The sequence below is a fragment of the Apis florea genome, unplaced genomic scaffold (assembly GCF_048593485.1).
Source record: "Apis florea isolate Af1SG1 unplaced genomic scaffold, ASM4859348v1 contig_1615_pilon, whole genome shotgun sequence".
Taxonomy (NCBI): Eukaryota; Metazoa; Arthropoda; class Insecta; order Hymenoptera; family Apidae; genus Apis; species Apis florea.
In genome coordinates this window covers 354883-368361 of record NW_028256416.1, presented here as the reverse complement: position 1 = coordinate 368361, position 13479 = coordinate 354883, and the positions used below count along the sequence as shown (strand labels likewise).

At 29.5% G+C, this 13479-nt stretch overlaps 2 protein-coding genes across 3 annotated transcripts; one reads left to right on the top strand and one right to left on the bottom strand.

Annotated features, from left to right (window-relative positions):
* Positions 1–794: 794 nt before the first annotated feature.
* On the bottom strand, positions 795–3486 carry mldr (mitochondrial ribonuclease P catalytic subunit). 2 transcript variants are annotated; one of them, XM_031919708.2, is made up of 5 exons: positions 2671–3029; positions 2073–2532; positions 1756–1996; positions 1497–1624; positions 795–1413 (listed from the first exon to the last, which is right to left on the bottom strand). In XM_031919708.2, exons 1-5 carry the CDS (start codon positions 2885–2887, stop codon positions 1089–1091), a joined length of 1371 nt encoding a protein of 456 aa, XP_031775568.2. In that variant the 5' UTR covers positions 2888–3029; the 3' UTR covers positions 795–1088. The 2 variants fall into 2 exon arrangements, with proteins under 2 accessions (XP_031775568.2, XP_012345781.2); XM_012490327.3 differs by having other exon boundaries at positions 2073–3486.
* LOC100871802 (leucine-rich repeat-containing protein 58) lies at positions 3457–7775 on the top strand. The gene is made up of 5 exons (XM_003690250.4): positions 3457–3733; positions 5447–5956; positions 6196–6412; positions 6578–6767; positions 7039–7775. Exons 1-5 carry the CDS (start codon positions 3648–3650, stop codon positions 7200–7202), a joined length of 1167 nt encoding a protein of 388 aa, XP_003690298.1. The 5' UTR covers positions 3457–3647; the 3' UTR covers positions 7203–7775.
* Positions 7776–13479: the final 5704 nt, after the last annotated feature.

The following is a 13479-nucleotide window of genomic DNA, read 5'->3' as shown; positions in this document are numbered from 1 at the left end:
ACCGATTGCGCAAAAAATCATATGATTTGGAACGGTGAGTGTAAAAATTTATATTTCATTCAATTAAATAGTAAAGAAAAAGAAACAAAAAATAGAAAATCAAAACAATTGGTTAACAGATTTTAAAAATAATTTTTTTGATTTTGATCTTTTCAAAAATATAAATATTTCTATTGCACTATTGCAAATATGTATAATAACATACAAAGATAATCTGTAATGTATGAAAAAGTTTAATATGTAAAATATATAGAAAAAAAAAATACGTACACATAAAAAAAATATATAATATATATATTCTCAATACATATAAAAGAATAAATATAAATATATATATAACGTATAAATATACAAAGATAAATATGTATGAAATATATATATAAAGACATGTAAAAAAATTTAATTGAATAAAAAAATATGATAAAATTTTTAACAGATTAGGCAATGAAGAAATAGGATAAGAATTAGGGAATAAACGCCATCTCTAAAATACTGCAAATGAAATATTCAAAGAAAGATAAAAAATAATGAGAGAAGCATAGAGATAAAGTAAGAATGGATTATTAGCATTATCTTTTGAATACTTTTAAAAATATTTTTTTGAAAAGATATCTTTGAATTCAAAAGATGGCGCTGATTTCCTAATTTTTAGCTTTATCTTTATCTCCTTCTCCCACTGTTTGCTTTCCTTGTTTATATTTATTGATAGGCAAATCAACAGATACGAAATGTCAATGGAATTCATAAAAATATTAACTATTTTGAGAATGATACTAAAATAAGAAGAGTTCCAGTACCCAAATACAAAAAATACATTTAATATAATTATATACATTTATAATATAATATAATATAATACGTATTTAATATAATAAAATATACATTTAATACATTTAATAAGTCTATTCTATTTCTAATATATTAAATAAATAAATAAATGAAATCTACAAAATAAAAAAAAAATTAAAAAATTTTCAATTATCATATTATAATATTATTTTATATAATAAATATAGTTATAATTTATACTATGTTTTAAATAAAATTTTACATATATAAAAATATCATTTTATTTTATTTAATATAAATTATTTATTTAATATCTTGAGACAAATCCAATCATTAAAACATGTATGTCTTTTTGAACATTTTTCATCAAAAATATATGGTATATGCCAATAATTATTTTTTTTTTGAACAACTGCGTCAATTTGTGTTTTTGAATTTAATTTTACTAAACCTTTATATTTATCAAAATAATATTGATACGAAAATTGCCATTTATTAAAGAGAATATTTAACTCTTTATTTTGAATAGTAAATTTTTGTTTACGCATTAAATCCTTAGAAATAACTATAGCATTTTTTCCACTTGAAAATGCTGCATATAATACGAATAAATCATCATGTGTCCTATAATATTGGAATAACAATATAAAGTATATTGTGAAATAATAATAAAAAAAAAAAATATTATATGCAAATATAATACAAACCAATTTTTAAGAAGGAAACAATTTTTTATGTTCAGATCTAATTTTTTTATAAAGGATTTCATATGTATTCTTCCAATGAACAGAATTTTTTTATTTTGTTTTTCGTAAGATTTAATAAGTTCTACGATCTAAAAAGTACATATTAATTTTTAATTGATCATTTATATTTTATTCATAAAAAAGATATATTCATTATTAAAATATCATCATAAATTTATTTATATTATCGAGTTATCCATTATAATTGTCAATTACTTACCATACTTATATATTTTTTATCATATCGAATAGCATACATAACATTTAATCCATCAATAATAATATCAAATGGTTTATTTTTCTTGATAAACATCATATATTTATTTATTTCTTCTGGCAAAGTTAGATAATACATGTTAGAAGATGTAAAATTTTTTTCTACAACTTCAAGTAAATATTTAAAATCTCGATCAGATATATTTATTTGCGATAGATTTTCTTTACAATTATTGCATCTTAAACTGATATAAAGAAAAATAAAAGAATAAGAAACAAGAAATTATTTATTACTATTTATATTATAATTATTAGATATACTTTGATATTGTTGTTGGGTTAGCAGACCAACCATGTTCGATGCATGCCGTCATATATTCAAATGCAATCATCTGAGTAGGTTTAATACCATATGTATTCCATAATATGAATATTTTCTCAATTTTTTCATTAAACGTATCTTTTTCTTTTAAACAATATTTTAAATATGTAATATATATACATTCATTAGATCCTACTCCTTTTTTCATACTATTAATTAAATATTTGTATGCTAATTCATCTTTATTATGATCGAATAAATATGCAATTAAATCATTATATGCTCTCCGAAGTAAATTTTTGTCAGTTACTTCATATTTTTCTATAACTTTAATAGCTTCCTTCCATTGATTTATTTTGCATAAGATTTTAACAAGAATATTAGCGATATTTGCATTAAATGAAGAATATTCAGTCATAAGTTTATTATATAAACTTAAAATATGTTTTTTATCTACTTCTGTAATTAAATCATTTTTTATATGATATAATTCTAAATATTTTATTATAGTATGCACCGAAGGATTATAATTATTATCTTCTAAAAATTTATAATAACATATTCCAGTATTTGGTTGATATTTATGATAGAATGTACTTAAAATAGTAGAATCAAGAAATGATGAATCACATTCTGATTTGGCATAATTTCTTAAATTTTTCCATATTTCTTTTGATACACTATTAGGTTCTACCAACACATTCTTATAATTTTCTATCAAATAATTCCAAAATTTCGTGTTATTTAAACATATTGAACTAGAAAATTTTTTAGTTATATATAAAAATGATGTTTGACGTAAATATAAAATCATGTTAGAAAAATGTTATATTAATAAATTTCATATATAATCTTTTGATTTTAACATATAGTTTCCTTGAACTTATTAACCTAAATTTGTAACCTCAAAAAACAATAATATTTGGAAAAATACTTAAAATATTAAAAATATCATATATTTAAAATCGTATGATTCATCCACTCTGTTAAATAAATAAATTTCTCTTCACTATTCACTTTTTATTGATAAGTTGCATAAAAATAACAAACTTGCACGTACACGTGATTACGATGAACGTTCAAGTAATTTTTGAAACGATATCAATCAGTATGTTACTTTATATTCAGTTATAAGATGAATTAAAAAAAAAAAAATGATATAATTATATGTAATTGATTTTAAGTTAATTATATTATAAATTATTAAAATAATTATTAATTTTAATTAAATATAAATATATAAATTTATAATTATATAATTATAAATATATAATTTTTTTTTAATATAATTGATTTTGAAACTAAAATCGATTCAATTAATAATGGATTTAACTAAAAAAATATTAATTTTTTCTCATACTTAAAAATTAAAATTTTTTTTAGTCTTTGTCGCCCGCTAGTTACAACGGTACTGAGACTTGACATGCGATCTGTGATGTCAAGTGCTTCTGAAACAATATAAGGAGAATTGATAAAACCAGATATAGTTCAGTCTCAAGCCTTGCGCTTGCACATCTCAAGTTGATCGTGCATCGTGCAGCCCAGTTTCTTTATAAATCGTGACCGTACGTGCTATGAAACTGGGAACAGTGAACGTCCAAGACGATCGCGCAACAAAGAAGAGGGAACACGTTCTGACGAGATTCGAGATTGCGACAAGGTAAGAGAATACGTTGAAAAATTATCTCGCGTGATAAAAATATTCGAAAAATTCATAATTACAAGCAATTAGTTTTGCGAACAATTAATTTTAATTTTACGATTTTATGATCTGTATGATCTGTTTTAGAAAAATAATAACAGAAGTCCTTAAGTAAATTCAATAAAGTCAATAAAGTCTTTACTTTTTAGAATTCTTTATGAGAAAATTGTGTATTTGTATTATTACTGTTATCTAAAAAACACATATTTGCATATTTGAATAGAAGAAAGAAAATAAAAAAAATTGTTTTTCTTTTAATGGAAAAAATTATTTAAATTATCGTCGATTTTGAATAACAAACTAGGAATCAACTTTTGATTCTTAATTAATCTATTAAATCGAATATCTTAATCGAATATCTATCTTAATAAGTAACTTGTAATACAAAACAATCGAAACATATCATATTCACAGTCTACCATGAAAAATTCTATATGATACTAGAAGGTAATAATTATTTTTTTGAACAACATGAATCGAGTTATCAATAATTATTAATTTACACGATTCTTATGACAAGATTTAAAATAAAAAGTACGCGTTATCGAAACAGTTTTACGCAATGTTTCACGTTCTCTAATATTCGATGACATAGCAAGAATTCATACGTTTAATCGTTCAACATATTGAAGAAAAGTAATATTTCTCGAATATTATTTTGAAAAAAAATAAATCTTTTTAAATACTTGATAATCCACGATTTATCTGACATAAAATTTGGTATTTTATTATACGACCATTTAATCATATGGTAAATCATACGATTTAATAATTCGTAAAACGATTTATTATTTAAATAGAAAAACAAAATTATATTATAACATTATATTTTACTTCGATTAAATTGAATAATTTTAATTTTATCGAATTTTGTATAAAAAAATATTTGTGAAGAATATTTGAAAGAAAAGTTTTCTATATCTTGTTTTCTATGTTTGTAACATTTCGTTGAAAAAAAGAAAAAGCTTATCTTTCAAAGGATCGTGTTAATTATTGATAAATGCATTTGCTTTTTCCATTCTCGTTTTTTACGTAACACATAATATACATACATAGAAATTCTGTAATGTTATATTTATCGATAAAGTAATTAATAAAAATTATTGTCGTTAAACTTGTTTTTCACATTAACATAACGATAGATAATCCATCTAACAAAGAAAGTTATACAGATATAATAAATTAATGATAACGAGCGAGATGAGTATTATTCTCGTGAAAAAGATATCGATTGATGCGAGAAAAATGGTATCAAAGTCTGCTATTATTTTTTAGACGTTTTAGATTCAGACGTTTCGATAATGAAATGAATTAAAATAAAGGTAAATAGAAAAAAAAAATAATAATAAAATCATTTCAGTTATTAGGTATTCATGATCTCTTTAATCTTCAATATATATAATTAAAAAGAATTATAAAATACCAATTTTATATTTAACTTTTTTAACTTTTCTCTTAACTTTTGCTTTTCGCAAATAACATAGATCACGTGTCATGAGATAATAGATGAATAATTTACTCTGTTTAAAAAAAAAAAAAATACTTGTATATATAATAGTGAAAAAAAAAAAATTCGCGATTATTATTAACCTCGTTAAAAATAAAAAATATTTAATTGAATAAATTTACTAATTTACTAATTTTTAAAATGCAAATCTCATATTTTTCAAGGTTTCTGACACACCGGTGGTCCAGTGAATTTTTATTTATGGAGAACTACACGTCGGACTCGAGCGATTCGGATTCCAGTACCAAAACATTGGATTTATCCTATCTGATGCTCGACACTCAACTGCTAAACGATCATTTCATCAATACCAAAAATCCAGAAAACGTAGACACATTGTTACTCCATCAAAATCGATTGAACAACATTCCACAGACGATAATTAGATTCACGAACTTGAACTCATTGGACATATCAAATTGCGGCCTTCATCGGCTCCCTGATTTCCTTGGGGATTGCCCTCTCACGTGTTTGGTGGCTAAGCATAATAATTTGACGAACGATTCCTTGCCTAAAAATTTTCAAAATTTGTCGAGACTCAGAGAGCTGAATCTGAGCGGTAACAGATTGACAGATTTTCCACTGCAAATTCTAGATCTGACAGAGATTAAGTATCTGTATTTGGGTGGCAATCAAATCACTGAGATCAGTAAAGATATTTGGAAACTGCAAAGGTATATTTTTCAGTTCATTTGTCTGCGATTTAATTTGGACCCTCGATTAATCAAATATTTCGATTTTAAAGTATAAAGTTTTCTTTGCGTTCGCCAAGAGGCATAGTCATAAAATATCAAACGTAAAACTTACGTATACACGGTATCGAGTATTTAAAAAATATCTCGATCCATCTTTTATCCTAGTAGAGTAATTGGAAGAATCGAAAATGATAAAGAACGAATAATTTTATTTGAAGATTGCACGTTTTATCGATGGGAGGGAACAGATTGACGGAAGTGCCATCCACCTTAGGCGAGTTAATGTCTCTTCAAGCGTTGATATTATGCGACAACATGCTGGAGAGTTTACCTAGTTCAATAGCAAAATTGACCAATTTGAAATCATTGTTACTTCACAAGAATAGATTGAGAACATTGCCTACTGAAATCATCACGTTAAAATGTTTGACAGAGGTGATGTGAAATTATATTATTCGATATTCGAGAAGAAATAAAATATCCGAATTTACTAATCTTAATACGTTTCTATACGTAGACGAAAAATTAAAATAATCGTAATATGCTTATATACGTTTATTTTCATTTATTTATTCACATTTTTTTTTTTTTTCGATTCAGTTATCTTTGAGGGATAATCCATTAGTAGTAAGATTCGTGTCGGATATGACACACAATCCTCCATCCCTATTGGAACTGGCCGCTAGAGTGATAAAGACCAATGACATCCGATACGATAGGGAGAGTATACCAAGGAACCTGGTGGAGTATCTAAACAGCGGCCACCGTTGCGTCAATTCTAAGTGTAAAGGTCAGCGCCTAGACTCGTATAAAATTCAAAGTTCAATCAGCTTGACCACCAACGACATCCATTTTTTTTTTTGATTCATGATCGGCAGTGTTATCACGACTGCACTATTGCACATGTATACATGTGCACTTTTCCTTGGAATTGTTTTCACATTTCAATCATCTCAAGTTGAAACAATACACAATAATACGAGAGAGAGCACAAGTTGAAATTGCAATTTTCATCTTTCTCGTTATTTTTAAAAATAAACAGTTTATTCGTTTCGTTACAGGTGTATTCTTCAATAATAGAGTAGAACACGTCAAGTTTGTCGATTTTTGCGGAAAGTATCGTCTACCATTGCTACAATATCTTTGTAGCAGGAAATGTATAGAATCACGAGATGGGGACGAAGTGGTCAGCGGTGCGATGATAAGAAAAGTTCTTCTGGGCTGATTATTATTAGATGAAATTTTACAACTTCAAGATTTGTTATCTTTCCTATGCTCAAAGGAGATAGAAGAATATCGATCGATCAACGATTGTCAAATACAAGTATCAGTTTCGAAGATTTGAAGGTTGAACGGAGAAGATACGAAAGGAGGGATTACGACTACGATCAATATGCAATTGCACATTTGGATTCGAAAATTCGAAACTCGAGACACATATATATATATACATACATATATACGTATATACATTGATTGTAAATTGAACATAAGTTAAAGAAAAGTTCAATCACCAAATAGCGATAATATCGCTAATAAATCTTTCAAAGTTGATGAATCGTTTTTACCAAAATTGTCATTTTTATCGTCATCATATATATATATATATATATGAGGAAAAAATACATTCTTTATAAAATATATGTATACTTGACCGAGTTTTGCCTCGTTTTGTTGCGTTGCATACTTACTTGCTCCGTATCCGCATCCATCGTGCAGAACTGTAGCGAATGAAACCGCAGTGTTTGTTAACGTTATCGTTTTATTGTTAAATAAACCACAAAATCTACAATAATAATAATCATATTATCATATAGAGTCTCCGTAGGAACGGAGGCGTTCGATCCTCGCTTAAAACACATCCATTGATTTATTTCTACGATTACCGATTATCGACTATTCTCTCGTGTGTGAACCGTGTAAAACTGAAAACATCCGTCAAGTGAACGGTAGCGAAGCGAACGATGTTACTTTATTATCGTGATTCGTCGATATAGAGTCGTTTAAGATTCATAGAGAACATCGTTATTTTTTTTTCCTTTTTTTTTTTTCCATTTCCCCCCCCCTTTTTTTTAATAACTCGAAGTAAGTCGGTGACAATCTTCGTGAATATAGCAATATCGTATTTAAGAGTTCGCTAGTCTTTTTTTCTTTTTCATTCTGCTTCTTTTTTCCCCCCCTTTTTCTTTTCTCTTTAATATCGCGTATAATGTGTTGCTGTGTTTATTAATTATCTATACATACATATGCATATTCATATATATGCGCTCTGTTATATTATACATTACATACATGTATATGTACATACATGTATGTACATACTTCGATTTCCCCCCCTCCCTCCCCCCTCCCTTCGCCGCTCTATTTCTCCAGCGAACGAGTATTCTTTGTGTTCACACGCGTCAGGCACTCCATTTCGCTCGCACACAGCTGCACGTTCGTTTCTTCTCTTTTCATATCTTTCGATCTTTCGTGGGATCGATGTATTTTCTTAATTTTTTTTTTTTTTTTTTTTTCCTTTTTTTTTCTCTCCTCTTCTCTTCATAACTATTCTTCTCGTCACTCTCTTTCTTTCATATATATTTTTTTTTCTCGTTCCTTTTCGTTTTTGCGAATCTCACGCCATTCGCATTCACAGTATTTCTTGTTTTTCCATTTTTCCTTTCACAGATTATCTATTTATTATACGTATTATTAACATAATTTTCCCTAGTAGTATAATCGCGAGTAAACGATAACCCTCTCGGTATGGCATTTATGGTTTGTCAGAGGTGTGAACGAGATGTTCTCGAATGATTATTAATAGTGCGTTATATGGACGTTTTGTTGCTTATTTTACAGAATACGTGTAATAAAAATGAGGTTGTGGTACAAGTTCACTGAGACTTAGCGTTAGATCGGATCGACGAACGGGTATGCTCACCATGGTTTCCGGCTATGGTCGGCAAGCGAATATAAAAGCGTACCGGCTTGCCGACTATAACCGTCCACTGCAGAACGTAGTACTTTTCGAGTAAAGCACGAAAGATTGATTATTAGTCAACAAACTCCTAAATATTACACTTTTTTTTTTTTTACCGCTGATTATATTCGACTTGTAGCTTAAGTAAGCGTATAATGACGGTCGACTATAATCGAGTTGCGAAAGAACGTAACCAGCCAGTATCGGATAGGGGATCGATCGATTATAGCCGACGAGTTAACTTAGGTGAAAGACTTTAGTTCCGGACTATAATCGTCACGGCGAACATATACAGATTATACAGGGATCGCGCACGAGATAACGAGCCTAACCGCTATATAACCTGTACGCGTTCCCTAACTCGACGCGATAACATGTTTCAGGGGGGGGGGAGGGGGGGAAGTGTGATCGTGTACAGTCGACGTGTATACATAGGACTATATAAAGGAGCATACTATGATCAGTGAAAAGATCCACGAGACCGTCAATTATATTATTAAAAATCCACGAAGCACTCGACTATCCGTGACTATACTTGGTTCGCAGACTGTATACATGGCCATACCGGAAGGGGTTAAAACACTCATTCCGAATGTGTATCTCTAACGTGGACGCCGTTACATGACTGTATAATTCTCTCCGGGCTGCGAACGACCGTGTATAGTCACCTCCGTTCCCCTTCCTCCGTTTCCACCGCTCTCCTCCTTCTTTCTTCCCCCCTTTCCTCGCGCAAACACGTAATTCCCTTCGTTCGTCAAAATTTTCACCCTTTTTTCTTCTCTTCTCCTTTTTTTTTTTTTCGATCTTGGCCATCGAGTAGCGCGTTGCAGAGAGCGGGGACATAGTAGTACGGGGAAGAGGATCGTGTAAAAACGGATCGGTTATCATATCATCCGAACGGAACTCGATTCCGGTTTGAATAATACCATTTTTTTTTTTTTTTTTTCGAGAAATCGTGGCCGATCTCATTCGGGAAAGCGAATAATGGCCAATTCTCGATTTATTTGTCGGGACTCGAATGTCGTTCGATGCAAAAAGAAAGGAAAGAATAACGCGGACGATTCACGCTGAGAACGCGGCGTTCCACGTTAAGGAACGTTTCTTCTTTTTTTCTTCTTCTTCTTCCGTGGAACGAGTCAAATTAACGATCGATTCTGTCGGATAAATTGGCGAGGGATATATACGTGTGTCATCTATACTTCTGAAGAGGATGTCCTATAATCATAGCCTTGTAGTAAATGAGTCGTTCAAGCGTTATAGATCATATCATGAAAGAGACAAAGAGATAGCACGTACGTTGTTTTTTTTTTTTTTTTTTTTTTTTCGATTATATCGTATCGGCTATATCGTAGAAACGAGAGATATTAGCATATGTTACAACCGATATTGCCAAAATATCTCCACTCTATCTCTCGAAAATCTCTCTAATCCCCGAAAATAGTGGTACAAGTGTGTACATTCTTAAATATCGATCGTCTACTACTTTATGGTTTTTCTTTTTTTTTTTTTTATTCTTCGCGACAAGTTTCTCCTTGCCATTGTTTTTTTTTTCTTCCTTCTTTTTCTATCCTAACCTGCACAGGTAATACGCGCGAAAGTAATACGCTCACTACGGATAGAATCGCTACTTGTGGTGCAAAAGTAAAAAGCTTATAAAAATTCGATCGTGTATGTATGTATGTAAGATCCGCGCTCTAAAAATTCTGCTCTCTAAAAAAAGGCTCGATCTAACATTCAGCTTTTTTTTCCCCTTTCGACTATCGTCGATAGATCGTTATGTGTATAACCCTTGACTGGTATCGTTGGCGTTTTCTTAAGCGACATTCTTAAGCCGATCATCCATTGAATTTATAATATAATATCTCTTTGTATGTCACGACAGATATAAATGATATTGGCGGCACTTATCCTTATTAAGCGAAATTCGGAATAAGAAGTTCGAAAGCGAAACAAATGTACGGGATTCGCCGTGAATCATCGAACGATACCAATCGAGCGTTAAATCGGGCGTAAAAAGGCGTATTGTTCATCCATTCGTTTCTATTATTTACACGCATAATATTTCGCGATCGAGATCGATAAAGGGGTGCGCGCCATGCGATCGTGAAATCATCGCTACCACTAAATCAATTATTATATTGACGCATTGGTCAACGCCAGTATCTACAGTAGATCGAAGATGAGCTATACATGGTACAACATTTAGAATTCAATCACCGATCGAATATAAGATCTGATCTTATAAGGATTATTCACGAATGAAAGGTGTCTTTTAACAAACGTTTAAAGAAAGACACGAGAAGAAAACGAGAATAGGATTACAAAGAGATCACTTATACACTGAGCCTGTGTGACACGTGAAGTTTAATACGAAATTTTTATTGCGTCCTTCGAATTTTACATGCGAAAAAAAATTACTCGTGACAAGGAAAGGAGTTACAGTTTCTTTTTTTTTTTTCTTTTTTCTTTTTTCTTTTTTGTCTACGATCGTCTCGAACCAATCAATCAGAAACAAATAATCGTTTATTCATCGACGAATTTCGTATTAATTAATCACTATTATAACTTAAAAATATATTTGTCCTTAAAAAAAATACCGTATACATATGCATATACGGTATTTATATACCGCAACGAAACGAACTTACTTTTTTTTCTTTTTCTTTTTTTTCTTCTTCTTCTTCTTCTTCTTAGTTTAGATCGATTATTCGCCATCTTTAGGACGTGTACGACACGAAAAACAAAGGACAAAATTAAAAGAAATGATCGTAACGATAATTCAACAATTCATCGTGATCGAAGCGTTTTCGTTTCGTTCATCGTGCGTACATGTTGGACATATACAGTGCTTACTACGCTACTTTAGCCACGATCGTTCGAAACGTGCAGTATTCCGATTGAATTTTCGAATTTCTTTCTAACGAATGATACATCTCAGAATTAGGAGAGGAGGAGAAAAAAAAAAAAAAAAAAAAAGAAGTATAACTTTCACAAACAGAAATAGAGTTAGTGAAACATCATGGATAATCGTGATATAATAACTCTTAAAGAGGTTTTTTTTTTTTAATTTCTCTTGCATGATAAGATTATTATCGTTCTTGCTCTACAAAGATACTCGACAGGAATATATTTTACGATCTGTAGCTTCGTGTCGAAGCGTCGAATCGAACGGAAAATAAATGATTCGCGATTGAATTAACCGATCGAAAGCCATTGCTAATTTCCTTTGATCGATACACAGCTAATTAAATATACTTATAAATATACTCCTCTCGAGAAATATTTCTCTCTCTCTCTCTCTCTCTCTTCTTTCCTCCCTCCCACCCTCTCTCTCTTTCTCCACATATATACATATGCACATCACACACGCATACATATATGCATACATATATATATATATATATATATATATATATATATATATATATATATATATATCACGCACATATTAAATTACTTTATTAACGTTTTTTTTTTCTCTTTACACAATTATTACAATTTATTTACTAGATGATTGGAAACGGTGCGACATGATGATAGTAATAAGAAGACAAAGAAAAGAATTGGTGATTTTTAATTGTGGTAACGGTAATGAGAATTATCGGGCAAACGATGACAATAGTTGTTCGAATAGTCAATCACTCTTTTTTCTCTTCCCTTTCTCTCCACCTAATTCGCGTTTCTTCTTATTTTTCACTTTCTCTTTCTCCTTCACACCCCTCATTTACTTCCTTCCTCACTTTTTCCTACTTCCTCTTCTTTTCTCCTTCTTTTTTTTCTTTACAATAAAGTTAATCATTAATCGCTATTGTTAAAAATTAATTCGTATATTTGTATAAATATATACACATATATACGTAATTTAATAACACATATTACGCGTATATGTTTATATAAGTCACATATATAATAAGTATTTTTATATGGTATGAATTTTTAATATTTTTTTCTTTTATAGTTTTCTTCTTCGTATCGTTACTTATTTACATTTTGTAAATGTCTGTGTCTCTAACGTGTCTATACGCTCTTGGTGTACTTTTTCGTAATAGAGTAAAATCCTGAACCAAAGGATAAAACGAAATAAGAAAACATCGGAATTGATTTACATTTGTTAAAATTCCATTTTATCTTTTATACATGTAGATTTGATCCCTTTTGATCATACGACGATTCGTCTTGTTTTTTTTTTCCTTTTTTTTTTTTTTGGACCGTATAACTTAATTTTCTTTCAAGTTCACGCTGAAAATGATATAGTCGAAGTACGCAAAGTTACAAAACAGAAGAAAGATTGAATTAGAATTAAATCGATATAAATTTTTCTTTATTAATAGAATAATCTCGACAATTTAACCAACAATTTACTCTTTAAGAAGTGCAAGATTTCTTCGTATTTGTTTTCATCCCTTCCTCTCCCCTTCTTCCCAATATACATAATTTGTGTTGCTTTTTTTGCGGCTGTTCTTATCATTATTCTTTCGTCCGTCTAAAATTTAAAAATAATAATTTCCCTTTTCTCAGATTTTTCAAATATTCGCCAAAT

What these genes read in the sequence shown, in the direction of transcription:
- mldr (XM_012490327.3), bottom strand. Translation starts at nt 2,887, where the DNA reads ATGATTTTATATTTACGTCAAACATCATTTTTATATATAACTAAAAAA. An exon ending in AACCCAACAACAATATCAAA is followed by an intron (nt 1,997 to 2,072) that starts GTATATCTAATA and finishes TCTTTATATCAG; the next exon opens with TTTAAGATGCAATAATTGTA. An exon ending in ATAAAAAATATATAAGTATG is followed by an intron (nt 1,625 to 1,755) that starts GTAAGTAATTGA and finishes TGTACTTTTTAG; the next exon opens with ATCGTAGAACTTATTAAATC.
- LOC100871802 (XM_003690250.4), top strand. Translation starts at nt 3,648, where the DNA reads ATGAAACTGGGAACAGTGAACGTCCAAGACGATCGCGCAACAAAGAAG. An exon ending in AGATTCGAGATTGCGACAAG is followed by an intron (nt 3,734 to 5,446) that starts GTAAGAGAATAC and finishes ATATTTTTCAAG; the next exon opens with GTTTCTGACACACCGGTGGT. An exon ending in CGTTAAAATGTTTGACAGAG is followed by an intron (nt 6,413 to 6,577) that starts GTGATGTGAAAT and finishes TTTTCGATTCAG; the next exon opens with TTATCTTTGAGGGATAATCC.